This window comes from Macaca mulatta, chromosome 18 (genome assembly GCF_049350105.2).
Source record: "Macaca mulatta isolate MMU2019108-1 chromosome 18, T2T-MMU8v2.0, whole genome shotgun sequence".
NCBI lineage: Eukaryota > Metazoa > Chordata > Mammalia > Primates > Cercopithecidae > Macaca > Macaca mulatta.
Genome location: NC_133423.1, coordinates 65,763,829 through 65,788,209, shown reverse-complemented (window position 1 = coordinate 65,788,209; position 24,381 = coordinate 65,763,829). Strand labels below are relative to the sequence as shown.

The 24,381-nt window shown below is 45.7% G+C and overlaps 1 protein-coding gene across 2 annotated transcripts in view; it reads right to left on the bottom strand.

Moving 5' to 3' along the window:
* The window catches only part of KCTD1 (potassium channel tetramerization domain containing 1), a 200,275-nt gene extending 177,171 nt beyond the window's left edge, over window positions 1-23,104 (bottom strand). For both annotated transcript variants that reach the window (XM_028837866.2, XM_028837864.2), the window contains exon 1: window positions 22,991-23,104. Coding sequence is in view for 1 of the 2 variants with exons in the window: in XM_028837864.2 (XP_028693697.1) it covers window positions 22,991-22,999 (9 nt within the window). In the remaining variant the exon portion in view is untranslated. The remainder of the gene's footprint in view (window positions 1-22,990) is intronic.
* Between the last annotated feature and the right edge of the window lie 1,277 nt (window positions 23,105-24,381).

Here is a 24,381-nt window from a genome sequence, read left to right as displayed (position 1 = left end):
CAAATTCTGGAACAGGGAAAATGATCTACAGTATTAGAATATATGTATCAGTATGTTTAAATATAGCATTATCCAGGGTGGCAAAAAAGTTGGAAAAAATGAATCCTCATTAGTACAAAATGGGAAAATGAACCACGGTAGTGCACCTTTAGACCAGCATACTGCCAAGGAAAAAGCAAAGAATAGAGCTACACCGGTTGGCTTGGAGGGATTCCTATACGATATGATTTATAAGTGAGTACAGAAAAGCATTTATGATATAATCCATTTTGTGAAACAACGATCCCAACCTCCGTATCAAAATGTGTACACATGTATATGCATGTGTGTTTTGTGGTCTGTACCTCATTATAGAAATATAAAGGAAAATATGGAAAATACGTACCAGGCATGTTAGCATGAGTTACACAGGCAGGGGAGGGAAGGAAAACAGGAGGAAAGGGGCATTGAGCTAAAAGACCGAGCTAAAAACAACAGTATGTCTGATATGATTACATGTGCACATTTATATAATTAAAATTTATATTTATAGAGGATTACTCAAGTAAATGCTGTCAATCTTGTAGATATTTTAAATTTGGATTAAACTAGAACTTCAGAGCTCTGTAATTGGACTACATCATCTTGGTCCTTCTTTATTTTTACTGAATTGAACTTCAGCCCTCTCTATTTTACGGAGAAGAAACTAAAGCAGTAAAGCTTAATTGACTTCCCCAAATGAACACAGCTAGGAATTGACCCACCATGGATCTGAATCCGGGTAGTCTAACTCCACAAACCACACACAACCCTGGCCATTTGCTAAACGCCCTCTGAGGCTCTAGCAGAAATGAGTGAGGCAAAATTTAAGGGGGTGCCAAGAGACTCAGAAAGCAAAAGAAACAGCATTTTAAAAATAATAAAATTAATGTTAAAAACATCCACATTGAACAAAATCATCAAAATCGTTAATGTAATTCCAGCTGCCTTGGAACCTTGTCTTTACTAACTTTTGATCTATTTCTCATTATGGCTTTTTTTTGGCATTAATTTTTATTTCAAAAAATATTGCATTAAAATATTATTTATCTCAATTTCTGAGTTTTTTAGTGTCCCTTAAATGTTGTGCCGGACCTGCTTGTCTCTACCATTTGGCCACCACGTGACACTAAACAAAACCTGTGCATCTCCTAAGTGGGAATGATAAGGTTTCCCTGCCCACCGTGCCCACAGGACTAGGGTGAGAAACTAAGAAGATATGAATACAAAATTTGAGTGCAACAGGCATATTGTTGCTACTAGAGTTGCTCATGAATGGATAAGCAAGTTGAATCCCCAGACCTGGTTATGCTCCTGCGCGCTTGGCGTGCCCACACCCATAGCTGGAAAATCGCCTGGAACCTAACGTTTGTTTGAATGGCAGCCACAGGAGCCTTCACCCATCATGCACCCCTCTCAGCTGTTCTGAGCCTGTGGTGAGCGAATGGATCTCTTAAGCTAGAGCAGTGCTTCTCTAACTTAACTGCGACACAGATCCCCTCAGGGATCTTGTTAAAAACCACATCAGTCCGTCCAGTGTGGGGTACAAGGGTCTGCATTTCTAACAAACCCCAGGTGACGCTGAGGTTACTGGTCCACAAACCACAGTGCTTTGAGGACTGAGGAGCCAGGCTAGACGTTTGGTGAGGTCAGAAGGACTGTGAAATGTCCCCAAATAATGGCAGCCCTCTACTCGCCAGGCACAGTTGTGCACAATCCTTAAAAGAGTCCTGGGAGATGGGTTCTTTTATGATGAAGCTCCCCAACCAAAGACCACCAAGAACACACTTCTGGTCACGCCGGGGTAGATTAATTCACCTTGCTGCAGCGAGGACGCATGCCAGGAAACTGCAGGAGGGCATGGGAGGGGTTGTTACGGGGTTGGGGCTTGTGCTGGGAGAGTCTAAGGAGGGATCAAGGAATGAGTGGACAGTTTTAGACTGAGTGCAATCCAAGAGCAAGGGCGATTTGACGACTGGGGGTATCTTGGTCATTTGTCCAGGAGGGTGCAAGATTAAAGTGGGCTAAGATTGCCGTGAAGAGAGAAGCAATAGTCAAGTTAGTCAGAAGAGGGGGGAGTTTATGTTTGTAATTGCAGAGTGCCCATCTCTCTGTTTCATGGCGGTCTGGGTTGCTGGTTTGTTCTCACAAGGTCGTGGAGGGACCCTGTCTGATTATTGTTTTTATTATGTGAGTGATGGTTATGTTCCCCTAGGAACATCACAGCTAGTATTGTCCTTTGACCTGAGCAAGCTGGGACCCTGTGCCTCTCAGGGCTCCTCACATTGGAGCAACTTCCTGGAATTTTCTAGGTCCCTCCCCGCTGCCTGAGACTAGCCAGAGCTGGCAGTGCCATCACTCCAGGATGCCCTGAGTCCCAACTGAAACTCCCATTTCTCCCATTCAAAGTGCTTTCTGAATTTCTATTAGGTTGTTGAAAAAGTAATCACGGTTCTTATTATTACTTTCAATGGCAAAAGCCACAATTCCCTTTGTACCAACGAATACCTGAGCATTGGGGTCACCGGATGCCCTGAGGACTTCACACCCATGTGATTCCCCATGGCCCTGTGTCTGGACACCTCATCCAGGAGGGCAGCCTGGTGAGTGGCTTGAGCTGCCAGAATAGTCCTGCCATGCTTCAGAGAAACCCGAAGTGTTCATACAGATGGGCCCCCACCAAAGTTATTTGCCTGGGGCCTGGACATCCAACAGCTGGACCCCATTCCAACCTAGCCGGCAGTTGCTGGAACTATTTTCATTTTCTTGAATATTATCATCCTCATTATATAGAAGAGGAAACTGAGGTCCCCAGAGGTGAAGCAACTCCCCTGGCATTCAATAGCAGAGAAGCTGGGATTCCCACTGCTCTCACCCGCTGCGGTCCCTGCCACGCCTCGCCCACTCCAGAGCACCTCAGAGGCCTTCAGACCCCTCGCGTTGGTGCTCCATCTACCGCTGACGCTTCCAACACTGTGCCTAGTTTTCAAACTGTTTAAATTTTTTTGTTGTTGTTCCTGTGTGGTACTTGGAACTCTCCAGGCATCTCCCATGTTTTGCTCCTCCCCTCCTTCCTCTTCCTGAGTCTGTCTTCTCTGGATTGCTTCTGATTAGGTGCCTCCCATGCTCCTTCTGAACCACGGGCCAGATCTGTCACAGGACAAAGGAACACTTCAAAGTGTAAACTTTGGCTTTATGTGAACCCCAGAGACTGTGAACAACGAAGAATGTTCTCTCAAATGGCAGGAGGACTATCCAGATTGCTGGGGGTGGTGCTGATGTGAGCTGCGAGGAGGAGGCGCTGGGTGTGTGGGCAGAAATGTGAAATGTGTTAAGGCTTCTATTATGGGGTCAGCCCACCTAGTGTGGTCACCCTCCCCTCTGCTGATTTCAAGAGCTGGAAACAGAGGGAAGTTAAGCCATGACTAAGAAGCCTGGCGTCCTTTCAATGGAGAAAGGTAGCCCTGTCGCTTCAGTGAGATGAAGCCTGTTTCTTGCTGCTGGAGAAGATTCCAGAACTTGAAAGAAGGCATGTCTCTGTGAGTCCAGCGGTCGGCTCACCCTAGAGGCAGTGTCTATAATGGGAGGAGCCTGGGCTTTGAGGTCCACTGACCTGGGCTGGAATCTCAGCTTTGTCAGTTTATTAGCTGTGCAGCCTTGAGAAAGTTACGTAAGCCCTCTGTGCCTCAATTTCCTCATCTGAAGAGTGGAGATGATAATGCTTTTCTCAAAGGGTGGTTGTGAGAATTGAGTAAGAGGGTGTCAGTGCAGTGACTGGCACTTTGTGGCTATTGTTATCATTTTTGTAATGTTAGACCGTCTTAGCAAGGACAGTCTGAATTTGTAGGCCGGCTCTCCTGCGTGTCACATCAAAGACCTAAGGAAATCTCTCTCATATATACATAGTTTGTTTTTTAAAAATCAGTTGCAAATTTATTATCTATCAGTATATCCAGGTCTTTTGCACTCACTTTACATTTTCAGCCTGTATCATACCTGCAGGTAATAAAGTTCAAAAGCACTGCAGCTTGTTATGTAATAGAGCATCTTTCATTTATCCAGAAACTCCCACGCTCCGCAGTTCAACGTCAAATCAGTCCAAGTTCATTCTATTCATAACCTTCATAACTTCCTAGAAGACACTTGAATATCTTCTTTTTCTCCTTTAATATGTTATTTATCTCTCACCAAAGTTTTTCCAGTAGTTAAAAAAAAAGTCTTAAAATACAGCTTCAAGACTATTCCAGGCGTGAGCACAGCATACAATTCATTTTTTAACCTCAGCATTTCTGAAGGCCAAGAGATCCGCTGGCTGTTCAGGCTGTAGCAGCAGCCGCAGTGGAGGAGGCTTAGTTAGCAGCCCCCGTTTTGGGGTCAGTTTTATCGGGTTTGAATCACGTCTCTACTGCTTAACAGTTAGCTGTGTGACTATGTCTCACGTTAGGTGGCAATGACATTAGTATTAGTCACAGAGGCTGGTGGTGGTCATTGGACGTGTTTGGGCAAGTGCTCGGCAGGGCAGCAAAGGGCAAGTGGCCAGGAACAGGCGCTGTGGGAGCTCTCGGTGCTGTCTTCAGCAGCCAGTCCACCTGAGAACAAGACCTTGCCCCTTTTGATTCAGCTACAGCCAACTGCCTCTTTCCTGACTTTCTGACCTCTGCACGTTATTCATTTTGCATAATATTATTGCCCGTATCTGTTCCTAAAAATGTTGCTTTTATCATGCTGTCCTCGAAAAAAGCATGCAAAATTCCCTCTTGCTGTGTCTTGTTTTTAGAGTCCTGCATGCAACAGCCTCCCTTCCTTCTTTGCCTCTCCATCCCTCTACCTCTCTTCAAACCTTGGAGGATTCTGCAAATGTCTGGAGATGGCCATGGGACTGTGACCCAGCCTGGAGACGTAGGGAGCTCTCAGTCTTGGTGAGCAACGCATGTTGCCCCAGAATCCCCCGGGCGAGAAACATTTCCCCCCAGAAAAGCTGGGATCTGAATCATGGAGATTGCCTGCGTCCTGAGTTCCTAGTGTGAACAGGGGTCTCGCTGGGCAGTAGTGAAGTCAGAATCGCTGAGAATCCCTGGGAAGTAAGGACAGCATAAAAAGAGAAGACGATGCAGGACACAGCATCTGGGAGCAAAGAAGTCTGGAGAAGCTGGAGCCTGGAATGCAAGTGAGGCGGTGGGAGGAGTTGCCAGTCCATCCAGCTGAGGCCAGCAGATGCAGGGCTCCCGAGGCCGGGCCCAGGGCTTTGGTTACTATCTTGTAGGCAGTGGGAGGTTATTGAACCTTTTTAAGCAAGGATGTAACATCATGTAATTTCCAAAGAAATGATCAGTTTAATGGTTGTAAAAGGATTTCATGGTTATTACAGAGAATTGGAAAAAATATAGAAAACAATGAGAAAATAAAAATCCTAGGGCCCAGAGTTAAACGTTATTGTACGACAATACGATAATGATAAACATTATCAATAACATTATTGTATTCTTATTATCTCTCTCCCCCACCCCATCGTAGCTACCGTGTAATGGGCGCTGATTATGTGCCAGGGTCTGTTACAAGGGCTTGCTTTGTCTAATCCTCACAACACCGCTGTGCTGTAGGTCAAATGCTGATTCCCATTTTCAGATGAGGAAATGTTCAAAGCCTGGGTCACATAGTTGGAAGCAGCAGCGTAGGGGGTCTAGGCCCAGACAATCAGGCTCCAACACCTGTATTCTGAATCCCTGGGCCACACTGCTGCTTGGGGGTCACACAGCATAGAATCAATAAACACGTGCATCAGTAGATGGCCAGTTTTGTTGAAGATAGAGTTTGGCATCCTGATATTCTGAACTGGGTTGTCAAAAGAGAATTTTGGTAAGGGCAGGAAGGAGCTTGTGTTGGTGGGGAGTGGTTTACAGGGAGGAGGCAGGAGGGACAAGCGTGGTAGCCACAGCAATGGTCCAGAGAAGAGAGGTCTAAAGGAGAAACTCCAGTGGTCCAGAGGAGAGAGGGTAGATGAGTAAGTGTAGAGAATGGGAGTGTGGCTGAGCACAGTGGCTCATGCCTACAATCCACACTTAGGGAGGCTGAGGTGGGAGGATTGCTTGAGCCCAGGAGTTCGAGACCAGTCTGGAAAACATAGTGAGACCTCGTCCCTACAACAAATTTAAAAATGATCTATGCATGATGCTGCCCACCGGTAGTCCCAGGTACTGGTGGGGCAGGTGGTGGGGGATCTGAGGTTCCCGGGAGCTGAACCTAGGAGATTCAGGCTGCAGTGAGCTGTGACGGTGCCACTGCATTCCAGCCTGGGTGACAGAGTGAGACCCTGTCTCTGAAAAACAAACATACAGAAAGGAATGAGAGTGAGAGGGGATGGGGGCGTGGAAGTAGGAATGACCTTGATGAGTCTGTGTGTGAGCAAATGCATATGCACCATGATGCATCTGCACATACACGTGTCTATGTGAGTACAGGAGGGACTGAGGGAAAGGAAGGAATCAGGAAAATCATGGGGATTCTCTACTGAGCACCAGAGCACTTATAGGAGGCAGAAATGTTCAGGACAGGAGGAAGGTGATGAGTTTACTTTGGGACCTTATGAGTGTGTGTGCTGTCTGTCAGGAGGGGGTGTGCACTGGGCAGGTAGACACATGCAGGTAGAAAAACAGAATGGAGTCAGCTGCACTGGTTTGTTCTGAAGTCAAGGAACATGAGGTTCCCTGGGAAGAGTGGTCAAAATAGAAAGAGGAGGCATCTGCGGAGGAAGCTTGGGGACACAGAGAGGACAAGGACGGCAGAGTTGGATGGTACTGTGGAATCTAGATCTGAGAGAGTAGCCAAGATCCCAGAAGCAGGGTGGATGGGAACAGGAAAGGGGGCTGAATTTGCGGTTCTCCTCCCCAGACTCCTGTTTCTGCCAGACTGATTTCTTACTTGCCTTTTAAAATCGTTTTTACCTGCAGTTCATCTCACTGTTTCAGCCTGGCTTGCTGTGTATGTATGTAAGGCCTGTTTATACCCTCACCTCCTCCAGGAAGCCTTCCCATCCCACTGGCCGCTGGGCCTTGTACTTTGTTCAAGTTCCCTACCCCACTGTCATTTACCGCATTTCCCCCAAGATTCCAAACATCTGGGGGCAGAGCCTTTGCCTTCCTTGTAACCCCACGGTGCCTGAGAACCAGGTGCTGATTAATTGGTTGCTTGTAACCCACAGCATAGAGTGTAATATTTTACTTGTATAGTTCGGATTTTTAAAAATATTCTTTCTCGAGACACCAGAAGCTCCTCTGCCCTTTTTAGCTCAGACACAGCTTTGTGACTGCTTCCCATGGCATATTCTTTCCTGTTGGGCTAGCATTTTGCTACTCTTCACAGGCAGCCCAAGAGTGAAGTTTCACCTTCTGTTCAGTTTCCTTTTTTCATTTCCCCACCGGTCTCCATCGCAGTGAGCCTCCCACCCCCCTTATCCCCAAGTTATGACAACCCCCCATCCTAGAACCCCTGGCGCAGTCCTTCTGGCGTGCCGTATTTGCCAAGCTGTTTAACTCTTTGTAGGTATTCATTGATCTGATGGGGTTGGGTGGGCAGAGCCTGTTCCATGCCCCTTCTCTAGGCACAAAATCAGTGCCTAAAGTAACATTTCAACCAGTCTTCTAGACAACTCTAATGGCAGGTATCAGATCTCGAGATGAGCTTCACCATTTCACCTTGAGTTCCTTCAAGACTCATAGGTTCCATTTAGAGCCAGAAGGAATCCTCACTCATATACACATGCACATGTGTACATACATATGCATACGTATGTTTATATGATGAGGACCAGTAATAAATACTGACAATGGCATTGATGACAATGACTACCATGTTCTGAGTACTTACTATATGCCGGGCACTATGCAGAGTGCTCTCTAGATGTCTGCTCTATTTAATCCTCTCTTCCCTGCCTGACACTTTTCCAAGCCCTATGGACTCGGGCTTGATCGTAAATCACTGCAATGCAGGGTGGGTTTTCTTGGCTTTCTTTGTGGGGATGTGACAGAATAGACCCAGGAACTCTTTGTAATCAGTGCAGGAGCTTTGGAGGAAATCCACAGCAGTGGAAGTGAATGTCCTAATCCTGCTTCATCTCTATGTTTTATCGTCTCTCCTCAGAGAGAGTGACCACGGCCTTGGATGCAATATATCAACTTGCGGAAGCAATGACATTTGTCCTCTCCCAGAAATCGGTGTCTCTCGGGCATGTCCTGTGAAAATATTCCACTAAATAAGCAATGATTGATGGGATTCTAATTAAAAAGAGAATGCAAAAGTTTAGCGGGGAAAATTTCCTGAGAAAGAATAAACCAGCTTCCCAATTTTGATTTTTAGTCCTGCTTAGGGCTATTACCATTCAGTTGGAAAGTGGTAGGAAACCAACAGTGTTGATGTTGAAAAAATACAAACTAGAGCACTAACTAATCTCTATTTCCCTAAGTCATTCAAAAAAACTGTTAAGGAGGTAAAAAAGGGAACTTCACTGAGAAATATGTTGGATTCAGTGAGAGGCAGAGATTACATTTGGCGTTTGAGGTCAGTTAAGTAGCGTGAAACACTGAAAGACTGCAGAAGTTGCGATCCCAAGAGAAGTTAAAAATAAAACCTTTTAGAGCATGTTCCATCCTATGTTTTATAATGCTGTCCCATTTTGAAAAGGCGTAAGAATGCATTAAATGAACACACTAGAAGGAAATGTAATTTGAAAAGTACAACCTGCGGGGAGGGGAGGAGGGCGGAAGGTGTGAGAAGCCAAGCCAGATGGCGGTGGGTGGGGGGGCGTGCGCTGGCGTGAGGGGAGGCAAGAGAAGTGGAAGCAGGAGGCAGGGAGTCTGTTTTGTGTTGAAGGATGATGTGTTAGTGAGTTCAGGCTGCCATAACAAAATAGCACAAACTGGGTGGCTTAAACAACAGAAATGTATTTCCCATGGTTCTAGAGGCTGGGATGTCCAAGATCAAGGAGCCGGAGATGCAGATTCTGGCAGGGCTCTCTTTCTGGCTTGCAGACAGTCACCTTCTTGCTGTGTGCTCACACAGCTTCTTCTTTGTGTGAAAGCAGAGAGAGACTGAGCTATCTGGTGTCTCTTCTTATAGGAACACTACTATTATTGGATCAGGGCCCTACCCTTACGAACTGGTAATTACTCTTAATTATGTCCCCAAAGACCCTATCTCTAAATATAGCCACCATGGGGGTGGGATTTCAACATATGAAATTCTGGGGTACACAAACAGATGGGTTGTTCAATAGATGGTTGTAGGCTACAGGAAGGGGCCAATGGAGAGAGGAAAGACAGGACGTTAGGAGGGACAACAAAGAAAGAGAGGATTAGTAGAGCCACAGTGGAGACCTGGTGTCAGGAGTAGAGGGAGTGGACATCTCAATAAATCAGGAGGCAAAATTATCTGATAAGTGGGAATGAGCTTGGAATTTGGGAAGAGTAAAGAGATCAAGAACAGCCTCCAGGGAGAATGAAATAAGAAGTTAGCTGGGTACTGCCAGGCAATATCAAGGGGCCTGCTAAGGTGAGCTCACATGACTGCCACCCAGAGATCAGCTTACACATCACCTCTTTATGGAGGTCTCACCTGCTTTAATTTTTTTGCATAGCACTTAGTCCTATCTGATTTGGTTCTCATCTCCGTTCTCCCGAGAAAGTACTCTGTGAGACCTTGGATTTTTTGCCTTGTATTTCTAAGGCTTAAAGTAGTGCCTAACATAGAAAAAGCCACGTAAATACTGGATGAATTGATGGACGTTGTAATGGCAGCAGGAAGAATTATGTGACAATCCACCAGTGCCACTCAGGGCACCAGGATCAAAAGTGAGGAAAAAGGAAGGTTATCCAAGACCGACTGTTGGCAAGACAGAAAAGACAGAGAGGTCAAGGTGATGAAAGAATTAAGGGTGGCAGTGAGGACACTGTGGAAAGAAGTGTCCACTGAACCCAGGCTGAGTAAGGAGGGAGAGGTAACAAGGAAGACAGACAGTGGGGATGAGTAAAGAGGAAGCAGGGGGCATGGGTGTGGTGGGTCACACCTTAATCCTGGCATTTTGGGAAGCCAAGCCAGGCAGATGACCTGAGGTCTGAAGTTTAAGACCAGCCTGGTCAAATGGTAAAACCCTGTCTCTACTAAAAATACAAAAACTAGCTGGGTGTGGTGGTGGACATTTGTAATCCCAGCTACTGTGGAGGCTGAGGCAGGAGAATCGCTTGAACCTGGGAGGTGGAGGTTGCAGTGAGCTGACATTGCACCATTGCACTCCAGCCTGACAACAGAGTGAGACTCTGTCTAAAAGAGAGAGAGAGAGAGAGAGAGAGAGAGAGAGAGAGAGAGGAAGCAGAGAAGGGACTGCAGACTGCCCTGAGGTCGAAAAGCAGGCTTAGTGGGAACACTTGGAGAATAATACACCCTGGTCAACAGAATGCAGGGAGTGGGAGATTGCTGAGCTGCAGAGATGCCAAGTGATGCAAACGGCCAACCTGTGTCCATGACAGTGGGTTGCCCACATGAAGCAGAAGTGAGAGGTACTGAAGTTTAGCCCATCAAGGCACTGCAAAATAGGACAGCCTTCCCTAACGTGTGTGTTCCAAGAATAGTAATTCTGAGACTTAAATTGTACTGACAGAATAAAGGGCTCTGTGGTCAAATAACTTTAGAAAATGCAAGTTAGAAAATGGATTCCCCATATTGCCAACTTCTATAAATCTTCAAAATACTTAAAAAGGCTTCAAAAGAGTGTATTATGTTTCCCAGACTTATTTAACTGATGAATCCTTTTTTTATTTTTTAGAGATAGGGTCTCACTGATGCCTGGAGTGAGACCCCATCTTAAAAAATATAAAGTGCAGTGGTGTGATCATAGCTCACAGCAGCCTCAAAGTTCCAGGCTCAAGTGATCATCCTGGCTCAGCCTCCTGAGTAGCTAGGATTACAGGCACACAAATCCTTTTTTGTTTCTCTTTGAGGCAGGGTCTCGCTCTGTCACCTAGGCTGGAGTGCAGAGCTACAATCATAACTCACTGCAGCCTCAACCTCTTGAGCTCAAGCAATCCTCCTCCCTCAGCCTCCAGAGCAGCTGGGATTACAAGCATGCACCACCATGCCTTGTTATTATTACTGTAGACATGAGGTCTTGATATGGTGCCCAGGATGGTCTCAAACTCCTGACTTTAAGCAATCCTCCCACCTTGGCCTCCCAAAGTGCTGGTTTTACAGGCATGAGCTGCCATGCCCAGCTGTGTGAATCCTTTTTTATTTCCCTCCAGGAGCATCTCTAGGGTCTACTATACCCCTAAAACAGAGGTTCTCAAAGTGCGGTCCCTTGGACAGTGGCATTAGCATCCATTGGGAACCTGCTAGAAATGCACATTCTCAGGCCTCACCCTAGACCTATCTAATGGAAAACTCTGTGAGTGGAGCCAGGAATCTGTGTTTTAACAAGCTCTGCAGACAATTCTGTTGTATACTAAACTTTAAGAATGACTGAGCTAGAAAATACTTTGGGAAGGCTGGTTCATATTCATATTTGGAAATGACTATTTGGTAAGGGGTTGGATAAATCTTTCATATTAATGCTGAAGTCATATAGTAAGACTGCAGAAGTTGAAATGAAGAAGAAAAATGTGAGTCCAATAGTAATATGCAAATTAAGATTGCTATATTTAATACTAGCCTAATTAATACATCACATCAATATATTAACAAAATGATATTGGATTGACTATTCCTTTGGATTTTTCATGCTGTTATGTCCCTCTGTTAGCATGGATCAAGAGCTGACTCCTTTCCAATATACTTTGTCAAGTTGTTAGGAGGAGCAGGAGGGAGAAAGAAAGAGAAACGGATTTGAAATGTATTTCCCTTCTTTTCTTTTTCTCCATCCTTTGACAGAGGCACCAAAAAAGTAATTATGAGGCCAAAAATAGACAACAGTAAAAAGCAAAGAGAGAAGACAGATCGTATGTAAGCTATATCATCAGTTCTTGAATAACCAAACGTATCAGAAGATATAATTTTCAGGTGTTAAAAATGTATCTGTCATGCTCCTTAGCAGAATAATTTGGAGACATTCTTACCAGACATTTATAGTTTGCAGAATAGCTGTCAAAAATAACTCAGCTATATGAACACTTCAACTGTACAATGAAAAAAAAAAGTGTGACTCTAAAAGGAATCTGGGTGCATGTTTTCAAAAGTAAAATTTGAATCTCAGCCTAAAATCTAAAATGCATTTTGACTCAGAATTTTTTTAAGAGGGAAAAAGAAAGAAGACCCCTTGAACAATTATGCATAGCTAAAATTTTGAGCTTTTTAAATGATTTGAACTTCAGCTAGAAACATTCTGTTTCTAATGCATTTAGACATAAAGACATCAGAAGTGAAAGAATAGCATGTGCAAAGATTTGCATGAACACAAAGGTTTAATGGGAAGAAAAAAAATATAAGAAATGCCCCTGATTTCTTAAGGTGGAAGTGTGCAGAATTTCCATTGTCTTTCACTCACTCAACCCTGGCTCACCTTGCAGCAATATACATGATCGGTCAGGTGTCTGTGACTCCACTGGGCTTGAACTCCTGTGGCTATTTCTACTAAGTGGGGATGAGCTAGACTGGAGCAGGTCTAGATCAAGATCTGTCTTTCCTATAGAAAACCACCTGCGCTTCTTATAGAACTAGTGTGACTTACGCAACCTTTGAATGACTCACTTTTCAGATACTTTGGATCTTTGAAATACAATATTCTCAGCCACTAAAAATGGTTGAATTCAGCTAGGTGCGGTGGCTCATGCCTGTAATCCCAGCACTTTGGGAGGCTGCAGCGGGTGGATCATGAGGTCAGGAGTTCAAGACCAGCCTGGCCAAGATAGTGAAACCCTCCCCCACCGTCTACTAAAAATACAAAAATTAGCAGGTGCCTATAATCCCAGCTACTCAGGAGGCTGAGGCAGGAGAATCACTTGAACCCGGGCAGTGAAGGTTGCAGTGAGCCGAGATCATGCCGCTACACACCAGCCTGGGAGACAGAGTGAGACCCATCTCAAAAAAAAAAAAGGCTGAATTCTGAAATTTTGGCCTCACTTTGAGAGTTGTCTCTTCTACCCAAACCTCATTTGTGCAGACTGCACAAAGTAGGGTCCAAAGTCATTAGACTCCAGATCCTAAAAACCTGCCTTCCATCCCAGACTTGGAATGGCATTTCTGATAAGGGAGAAACCAAGGTGGTTCATACTGCAGGTGAATTTCTTTGACCATTGTGAGTTCCTGGAACTCACGGGCAAAGGAGCTGGCCCTCATAGGTGATGGCCATTTAACAAATCACCTAGATCTTTTTTTTTTTTTTTTTTTTTTGAGACAGAGTCTTATTGCTCTGTCGCACAGGCTGGAGTGCAGTGGCATAATCTTGGCTCACTGCAACCTCTGCCTCCCAGGTTCAAGTCGTGCACCACCATACCTGTATAATTTTTTAATATTTTTAGTAGAGACGGGGTTTCACCATGTTGGCCAGGCTGGTCTCAAACTCCTAACCTCAAGTGATTCACCCACCTCGGCCTCCCAAACTGATGGGATTACAGGCATGAGCCACTGGGCCAGGCTTTAAGTCACCTAGATCTTACCTCTTCATCAAATGATGATGGTGACTCTTAGCAGGAGAAAGCAGTGCTATAAATGGGAGTGGGGCCAAACCGAATCTCAGCAGGCCATTCACCATTTCCGGAAATGGCTGTGAGGCTGTAAATACCCAAGGGCCCCTGATGAAAATTTTAAAGAGCAAGACAATTTTAAAAATGTTTACATACCTTGTCGTGTGCAATGGGAGCATAAGCCCCATATACCCTCACTGCAGATTTCTCTTACTGCTAAGTCAGTTACAGGGGGAGTTACAGAGGGACCCATCCTACAGCACTTAAATAAATGACAGTCTTGTCATTAGTTTACCTGTATCCAAGTGTAAATTGGAGCAGAAGTATTTACACCTCTTTGGAATTACTTTATTGTGTTTCCTACTGAGTGGGCACAGAGTAAATATTTTTTCCTCATTTGTTAAGATGAGGAAAGTGAACGTGAAAATGAAAGAGGAGTTAAAATATGTAACATTCCTAGTATACGGAACGTGCTTAATAATTATTAGTATTAGTAATTACTAATCAGTATTAGTAACAGGCAGCCGCACGTAGAGACTAAGAGCAAAGACTGGAAGCTCGAATGCACAGTTCAACTCCTGGCTCGACCACTCATCATATGTGACCCGGGGGAAGTTACTTTATCTCTCTGCACTTCCATCTCCTCATCTAAAACATGGGGGTGCCAATAATATCACCCCCTTAGGTGATGGATGAGGATTCCACAAGTAATATCTTGCAAAGCCCTTGAAAAACAGTCTGGCACTTAAAGCACTGTATTGGTATTACATATTCAGTTCTTACAACAACCCTCTAAGGTGGTTTTCCTCACCTACATTGTGTAAATAATGAAACCAAAGCTTTGGGGTCACATAATTAACAGTGGGTCTCTATTTCTAAGCAACCAGAAGACCAAGTCATTTCACGACCCCACAGGAGAGGGTTTCACACGGGTCTTCAGCAGCACAGGACACTGTTCCATTCCCTGGCGGCACGTGACTGCCTAAGACTGGGTTATTATCTTTACTAGTATTCCTGATCACTTCTGGCATCAAGTGCTCTCAATCCAGAGCATGGTAGACGCTGGAGGTGGACAGCACTTTCTTCTGTTGATTTGATTAAATAAACAGGAAAGCAGGCCTCTTATGGTTCATATCTCTGGGAAACTGGCAGTAAGTGGATTGCACCAGACAACAAGGTCTGCTTTCTTTCTCCTCCTGCCCCACAGCCCAGGAAGAAACAGGCGGCTCGGAGGTGTTGATCCTTCCAGCTGTCCCCGTTGAGCCTCGGTTGTTTGGGTGAAGGAGCAAAGGTCGTTTTGTTTTTTTGGTTTTGTGTTTTGTTTTGTTTTGTTTCTGAGACAGAGGCTTGCTCTGTCGCCCAGGCTGGAGTGCAGTAGCGAGCTCTCAGCTCACTGCAACCTCCGCCTCCCGGGTTCAAGCAATTCTCCTGCCCCAGCCTCCCGAGTAGCTGGGACTACAGGCGCCCGCCACCACGCCCGGCTAATTTTTTTGTATTTTAGTAGAGACGGGGTTTCACCATGTTGGCCAGGATGGTGTCGATCTCCTGACCTCGTGATCCGCCCGCCTCGGCCTCCCAAAGTGCTGGGAAAAGGCAGCTTTTTAAAGCTGGCTGGGCTTGGCTTTTCCAGGAGAGACAGGCAATGGTGAGAAACTAACAGCAAGACCAGAGGCGATTCCAAGTTTACTTGCCAATGTGTGTCACTGCCATCTGCTGGATGGAATGGGTATCAGACCGGGTCCCGTGTTTCTTTGCAGTGTTAAAACGCAAATTCAGTGATTCCCATTGTGGGGGTTCAGAACCTAGCGGTGTATTTGCATCATTTCATAGCATAAGTGTCCGCAGATTTCGGAAATCCCATGACAAATGTGCACAGGAGGACCTCCACGTGAGTAATCAAAAGGCAAAACAGGACCATCTTTGAGGCAACATCCTACCTAGCATCAGTGCTTCCCCAGATCAAATTTGATCTGTTCCCAAATGATTGATCTAATTGGTTAGAAAAAGCCCATAACCGAAGTGGAGTTTGCAGTGAGCTGAGATTGCGCCACTGCACTCCAGCCTGGGCGACAGAGCGAGACTCCGTCTCAGAAAAAAAAAAAAAAAAAGAAAAGAAAAAAGAAAAAGCCCATAACCAGCAGGTGAGGGCGTCTGGCAGAACTTGGGTCCTCTTGTCAATGGCAAAAAGTACTTACAGGGAAGTGAAATCAACATTTGGCTTTATTCTTGTGTTCTCTGAAATTATGTGTTCATGTATTCAACAGTTATTTATTGAGCACTTATCCCGTGTGCCAGGCCCTGTATTAAGGAACTGAGAAAGCAAAGGTGAATAAACACAGTCCCTACTCTTAATAATATATGGGTATTTTCTGAGTGCTTATTTTGTGCTAGGCATATCCATCCCGTTACATCTCATTTTATTCTCTGAACAACTCTAAGACTATTATTATCTCCTTTGCAATGATCTCATATTATTATTTCATTTGTAGTTCAGAAAACTGAAGCTTAGAGAGATTCAGTAATTACCAAGAAAATACAGCACAGACTCCAGAGATGGAGTGGGATTTGCATATGGGGTGGTGGGAGTGGATGGGTAGGATAGAGAAGGATCAGTACCATTGGACCAATGTGGTAGCTTTTTCTCCCCCTCACATAGAAAGTCTGAGTCTTTTGTTTTATACACATTTTCTGTTCCATTAGCTACAAATTTCCAGCAAAGTGAAAGAGCTACAAAAACAAGTAAGTGATGATAGCAGTAGATGCTCTGGAAAGATTTATCAGGAAGAATATCCCTTCCTCTAGCCAGCCTTTGAAATCTATCTCGTTAACATTCTCTTCAGTTCATAACTCTTCTTCTTAATAGCAGCATTGGTGTCGGCAGCAAGGGCTGAATTGTCAGTTCCCATTGGATAGAAAACAAATCCCTATTTTGGTTAGCATGACAGAGTACTTTGCTCAGCAAGAGATAGAGACCAATTCACATGTTCTGATCACAACAATCTCACGCTGGTTTTTTTTTTTTTTTTTTCTTTCTCTCCTGGCATAACAGTAGGGTGCTGGTGTGGTAGAGAGATACAGAGCTGAGGACGAAGAGAGAACAGGAGGAATGGAAGCTGGTGGCAGAACAAGCAAGCCCTCTGCCAAGTGCCCTTGAAAAGGGCTTAAATAGTATGTCCTGGACAGATAGGACTATGGGTGTAGATGAGAAAGCAGAATGGCTAACGGGGGCTAATGACGGGATTTTGTAGTCAGCCAGCTGAGTTAGAATCCCTGCTCTGCCACTAGCCTAGTGTTTGACTTCAGGCAAGGCACATAACCTTTCTAATCCTCCAGGCAAGAGGAGATACAACTGGGGTTAGGGTAGGGGGAACACTGATGGAAGAGTCAGATCTATTTAGAAGGGAAAGTTGGCTAGGTGCGGTGGCTCACACCTGTAATCCCAGCACTTTGGGAGGCCGAGGTGGGTGGATCACTTGAGGTCAGGAGTTTGAGACCAGCTTGGCCAGCATGGTGAAACCCCACCTCTACTAAGAATAGAAAAATTAGCCAGGCATAGTGGCAGGCACCTGTAGTCCCAGCTACTTGGGAGTCTGAGACAGAAGAATCACTGCAGAGGTTGCAGTGAGCCGAGATCGAGCCACTGCACTCCAGCCTGGGTGACAGAGCAAAACTCAGTCTCAAAAAAAAAAAAAAAAAAAAAAAAAAAAAAGAAAGAAAGAAAAAAAAAGAAGAAGAAGAAGGTAAAGTGTACAGAACCTAGCAAAGGGTTAGCCGTAGGTGAACAAGAAGAGAGAAGTGTCAAGTGGACACCGAGGTTTCCGGCATATTACCTAGGGTGGGTGCAGAATAAGATGAGTGCGGAATACTACTTGTCTCACAGTCTTGTTTGCAGGGCTCAGGGAGGTAGGTATTCCAGATGGCCTCTGCTACTTGTTCCCTAAATCTTAGCCGCGGATGTTACCAGTGCCTGGGGTTTCAGAGGCAGCCAGGATAAGGTGGGACTGATGTGGACCGAGGGACTGAGACAGCAGGGGCCAGACTTGCGGCGGCTCCTCCAAAGAAAGTGCCCTTTGGGGTTAATTGATACTACGTATACACACTTCAGTTGGACATACTCTTATTTTTCCTCTTAACAATCCTATAATGCAGGTTAGAGAGATGGCATCGTTCCCATTTTTATAGAGAAATAAGGAATAGGTCAAAATACGGTTGTTTTTCCAACTGGAGTTTGCCCTGAGGGCCATCCACATGAGAACCACCAAGAAAAGTAGCTTATGGAATTGCATTTGTACATCAAACCCCTATGGAGAGAGTGATATTCAAAGTGTTTTCAGTCAAGTGATTTGCATAATTGTGTCAGTTATTTGTATGTAAACGGACTTTTAAAAAGCATCCAACCATTCATTTTATAATCATTTGACACATTTATAATATTTTAACACAATTAATTTGTACTATAAGGCACAGGTTTGTTTCAGAAGGCTCAACATAGGCCTACTTTAATGATGAATTCCAACTTAGTCAGACTTGGATAAATGGAACCACATGGTACACTTCATAAAGGAAAAGGCATTTTGGATAACAGGATGAAAAGAGCAGGCCATTGCGTGCCTGATACACTGTAGGCACTCCAGACCCAATTGCTGAACAAATGGAGGGATTAAAGAATGACTAGATGCTTTGGTTTCCTTTGTGAATGCCGTTACACCGGATATGAATGAGGCTTCTCACTGCTACTTAATCTGGCTATTACAAACAAAGTGAAAGATACAAAATCCACCCAGGCTTCAGAATTCCCCTGTCTATTCAATTAACATGCCCGAAACCTAGGTGTCCACTTGACACTTCTCTCTTCTTGTTCACCTATGGCCAAACCTTTATTAGGTTCTATAAATTGTCCCCTCTACATAGATCTCAAACCCTTCCAACAGTGGTTCCCCTACCCTAAACCCAGCTACGTCTTCTCTTGCCTGGATGACTGTAATAGCCTTCCAAGAGCTATGCTTCATCCACCTGGGTCCCTCTAACCACTTCCCAGAGTGCCAGCAGAGTCATTCTTTCCAAACACCAATCTGATTGGTCACTGCTGCTCCTCTCCCAATCCTCCCCATCATTTACTTGTAGGGTGAAGACCAGGTGCCCGTCCCTGCAGTCTGCATCACTGCTTCCTCCGTGTCTTACTCCAGCCAGTTAAACCTTGAGTTCCTCCCGCTTTGCTAAGCTTCTCCTGGCTTGGTAAAATGCTGTTCCTTCTTCTCTCTCCCTTGGACTTAGTCTCTGTTCTCTCTCTCTTGCCTAGGCCCCTTCATCCTTCAGATCTCAGTGTGTGGCACTTCTGACCCTGGTCCAGGCCGTTTTGGCGCTCTTTAAGTTAATGCTACCAGAACCCATATTCCTTTTCCTTCAAAGCACTCATCTCTGTCAGTTGTTCAGTTATTCGATGAATGTCTGCCTCTCTGTCTGGACTATAAGCTCCAGGAGATTGGAGGCTCTGAATGCTTTTTCTCACTATTGTGTCTCCAGCATTTAACACAGTAGTTCTTATACAGCAGGCACAAATATTTGTTCAATGAATGAATGAACGGACCTAATGAACACAGGCTTATTATTCTTAAAGGATAATCTCTCTGTTTTGTTTCTTCAGTTATCTCAAACCAAACTCATTAACAAGCAAAACATTATTTATATCTACCACGTTTTTATGAATGAAAAGCCAGAGCGAGTTGTGTCTCACTTCTGCATGAGTAAGCTATTAAAATAAGCATACACGCTTGCATCCAAAAATTTCATTTTTATTCCCAAGATAGTTCATCCTAAAGATGGAGCAAATAAGTGCTCTGTTTGCTTGGGAAATCATAAACTGCAGTCCAAAAGAAGGTTCAGAAATGCAGTTTAATAAACAACTAAATAAAAACGTTGGTGAACTGATAGTTCACAAACATCATTTGAATGACTCAAATGCAATGCAAATGGGAAAAGATCTTAGCTAAAAACATCACATCAGAAGTAGAAAACTATCATTCTGATTCAGAAACATTAAGACAAGAAAGCATTTGTGCAAGCAATTGTTATTGCTAAATGTAGAGCTAAATGGAGGTTTAATTTAAGAAAGTTCTCTGATAAAATACATCTGTCACTAATTACTCTTACATTTAAAAACAAATTGCTTTGGATAAATAATTTGATGCCAAAAGGTCCATAACGCATTATTCAACGCAAATCGAATAATATGCTTTCATCATCATCTAGTTGAAGTCTTAGTGAAGTTACTTTCCTAGTCCTTAAGTGGTATAATTTGTACAATGATTACTGAAGGCTCCCCCCAAAATAAATATCTCACATCAGAGTAAGCTGAATGGTCAGTAAATCACCACTACTTAAGTAAATATGAACCAAGCTGTTACTGTGCACCCCTACTATGCAAGCCCTGGCAAAGAATTACAAACACAAAAACCTTACAGCTAGAAGAGAGACCTCTAGTGTGTGCTGGAGAACTTTATATATTGTGCTTCAGGCATAATTAATACAGCAAAATCACTGCAGTCGTTTTGCATACTGTGGTGGGAGATTTTTGCCAAATATCTTTCACACTCAATTCATTTCAAAATTTCTTCCCAGCTAATATGTGACATTTTTGCCTAATTAGTTACTCTCTTACAAATATAAGCCTAACCCAATGAAGTTTTCTCCGTGATGCAAAGTTTTAAAGTTTCGTGGTCACCTTTGCAACCTAATTAGTAAACATTTAACCTACTGTCATCATAACAACTGCTTACAATTCTTTCCATTCAGGCAGCAGCAGGACTCCTGAGTCAAACTGTTGCCGTCAGTGTGTTAGTTTCCTGAACATCAGCCCCTCGTAGTAAGCCAAATGCCACACAAATACAAACACGAGGAATAAATCGGCACACTGCCCATTATCCAGGAGACAAATGGATCCACTGCTATTTTAAATTCACCAAGTAGGCTATTAGTTGCCACAGATTCCCATATATGTAGGTGAATTCCTTGATGTAGAATCAGGTTTAATGAATCATTCTACAGAATCAGCCTCAGCCTTTTAAAATCCTTTATTTTCTCCTTTTCCACATTAAAAACACATTTGAGATACACACAGAAAATGTTTCTCTAAAAAACGCACACATACACACAAAACAGGAGGTCTCTTAAGGAGTCTACTGCTGAGAAGGTAAAAGCATTTTGCTCATTTTTAATTTGCTAAAACAATCCAAGCATGCTTGGTACCCAGAGGGTATTCTCAAATAAACTTGTATCTCTAGCTGCCAGCTTAGTTGATTGAAAACAGAAGGCAAACGTTTCTTAAAGAATATGTTAAACTGTTATGTCTCCCAGTACCACCCAGGATACACACACAGACACACGCACACACAACGCATAGTCAAGGATTTGCTTGAAAGCAGCCAGTTCTATTATCTAAAAGGTAATACATTTGTACCAAATTACTCCTGCCTACTGCGGTGCACCTTTCAGCGACGAAGCCAGTGCCACTGGGATCCTGGACAGTTCTCGCGTGCCATTCTCCACGTACAAAGCCAACGGCCCCATTTGCAACTTTGCTAACTTAGTTGGCTTCCGCCCAGCCGAACCCCGAAGCAGTCACTGAAAACGTTCTGACACCAGAAAATCATTTCCACGACAGTGCAAGTGTTCGAAAGCACAAAGGCAGACACTGTCTACCCGCGACAGTTCGCAAGTTGCGGTGGCGGGGAGGCTGTGCGGAGCGCGCGTGCAGGTAAGGGATTCCTGCACCACAGGTCTGCTTTCCTCTTCCTGGATGTTTTGGGGCTCGACCTCACTTTTAACGCGAATTCACCATTACGCGCCCCCCACCCCGTTCTTTCTCCAGGAGGCGCGGACTCTGTTTTCCAGCCAGGTCCCTCTTGGGGGCAGGAGAGGAAGCACACTTCACATTTCAGTAAAGAGGGGTGGCGGGAGTGGGTAGGGGGGGCGGCGGGAGTTGAGGGGAGCGGAGGAGGAAAGAGGTCAGAAAGGAGCCAAACTGCATCCCTCCAGCCCACCTCTGCGCCCCGAGCGCTGGTTCAGACGGCGGAGCCACAGGCGGCCGGGAAACTCTGTCCCTTTAAGGGAACCTAGGCCGCCAGGAGGGGAGGGAAGGATGCGGGCTTCGGACTCGGCGTTGCCGGCAGCGCGGGGAATAGGCGAGCGCAGCAAAGCCACAGCCATTACCTGCAGCGCTCGCATCCTCCCCGCGTCCCAGCGCCGCCCCCACCCCCTCCCCGCCTCCCAAGGAGACTTCTAATCCGGAGCATGTGCCGTGCCCTTTATCCGGGGAGGAGGTGGGGAGGAAGAGGAATGAGAGCTTTTTAAAAATAAATGAAACGTCTGCATCCAAAAGGGGGAGGGGGGCTGGAGATGGGAGGGAGTGGGAGGGGGCTTTAAAGGCGCCCGGGTGGGCGGAAGCGGCGAATCTGGATCAGCCCGGCCGGAGACGAAGAGCGCCGGGCACGAGCCGCGGCTCACAAAGGGGAGCGGCGCGGTCCGGCCCGGGCAAAAGGGGGAAGAAAAAACCGCCCCAGGCCGCAGTCCGCTCGACCGCCACAATGGCGTCTTTCACGGGGCGTCCGGGGGCGCCGCCGAGGCTGCCTGCGAGAAGGGGGCGGAGGGTCCCCTACCCCCGGCGGAAGCGCCGCCCCGAGCGCCGCCACCCCCTGCGCGCCCCGCAGGGATGTGCGCTGGGCTCGGGGCGCCCCCGCGGCGGCGGCCGGGAACCCGCGGCGCTGGGCGCTCTCGGCGGGGCCGGTTCGCGGGCGCGGAGCTCTGCGCCGGGGAAGAAAGGGACGCGCGGGGCTCGGGGGAGGAGGGAGGGGCTCGGGGAGGGCGGGGGAGAGCCGCGGCGGAGCGGCCGCCGGGGAGGCTGGCGCGCGGAGCGGCGGGCGGGCGGCTCTGGCACGGGCTCCCAGAGCCAAGGCGGCTCCTCTCCGAGATCCGGAACCCGGCCCCGAGATCCGGAAACCCGGCGCCGGCTCCCGGCCCCCAGCCGCGGCCCCGGCCCGCCGCACCCGCTCCTCCTGCCCGCTCTGCTCCGCCCTGCTGGCGCCCGCTCCCACCGGAGGAAGAAAGCCGAGAACCGGGAGCGGCAGCCCCGGAGGAGGCGGCCGCCGCGGGTCCGAGCGGATCCCGAGTCGCCCGCCGTGGCGGGCGGCGTGTGTGCGAGTGTGCCGCGCTCTCGCCCCATGCCTGGCACATGCGTAAAAGCGAGTTGCGCCCAAAGTCCCAGCCATACCCTCCTTAGCAAATAATAACAAACCCAAACCGTCAGATCTTACCTGAAACATTGAAGCACAAAGTCTCTCTCCAAGTCCCCTTTTCCTTTTCCTCTCCCCCCTTTTCCGATTTCTCTCCCAGCGATCTGCTCGGCTCGCCACACCAGAGAGAAATGCAATAGCTTGGCTAAGGTAGACAGAACAAAATACAGAGAAGAGTTGCTCCAGGGCTTTGAAACCCCTCAAGGCAAGGATCAGGATACAATTAGCTCATGCCTCTACCTCTAGTCTAAATCAATCTCCAAAATAAAACTTAAATCAAATTAACTGGTCACAGGGCAGACAATTGATCTCCTTCAAAAATAAAGCTCTACATATATGTATAGAGAAATATACACATAGGAAATTTTTTTCCAGATTTTTTTTTTTTTTGGTGGAAAAACAGTCTCATTCCAGCCTCCAACTTGCTTTTTACCCTCCTCTTGCACAGAAAAGCTGATTTTAATCGTTGTGATTAGTTTTGATGTAACGTTTCCGCGGGCGATTTCTGCAAATGGATGGAGTGTTTCTTTGCCAAAAGAGGGAAAAGCAGCAGATGATGATAATTATAAGGATTGTTGGTTGTTTCTTTTTATTTGTGTCTAGGGCTCTCTCTTCACTTTCTCAAGTTGACCTGACATTGCTATTACACTAAGGTCGCACAACTTGTTGAGGATCATCGCCCTGTCTCATCAAAGGATAGGTGATAATTTGGCAATAGAGCAGCACATTTTTGGTTCCTTTGGCGACATAACGTCCCAAATGACGTGGATAAAAATAAGCACATGCAGTCTGCTTTGCCCCAATCAAGTCTGAATCAGCGCCTGAGGGTGATACACAAACTCATTTCAAATGTTCAACCATGCAGAATTGTAAAAAGATTGAAGGAGTGACACCGCATTTTTTTTAATGGCAAAATTAAAAGAAAACAAAACCCACATTAGGTGTAGCCGAGGACCTACCATTCAGTTTTATTTGATCAACCTGAACACACCTCACCTCCTCCCTTCTCTTTGCTATACTCCACCTGGTTATCTTTTAAAGGGGGGTTTGTATAATTCCATTATTTGACGGAAGTGCTCAGCAGAGCTAGAAAGGCTAACAAAAAAACACATTTCCCCAGATTGCTACTCTGGTTCTGACCTCCCCCACTCCTCATCACTTCTTCTCTATGTCTTTGTTCAAGGAGATTGTGCCTGGGCCAGTCGTTATCTTAGTTCTTTTTAGTTAGGGTGGGATATTTGGTTATAAACTCAAGGATCACCTCCCATTAGTGTTATATCCTTGCAAGATACTTCTTGAAATGGTATGTTTTTGAGCACTTCACAGCTCATTAATTCAAAGACTTTGCTGACATTTCTTATGAAAAAGATCAGGTTATATGGCCAAGGATACTAAAGAAAGAAAAAACCCTA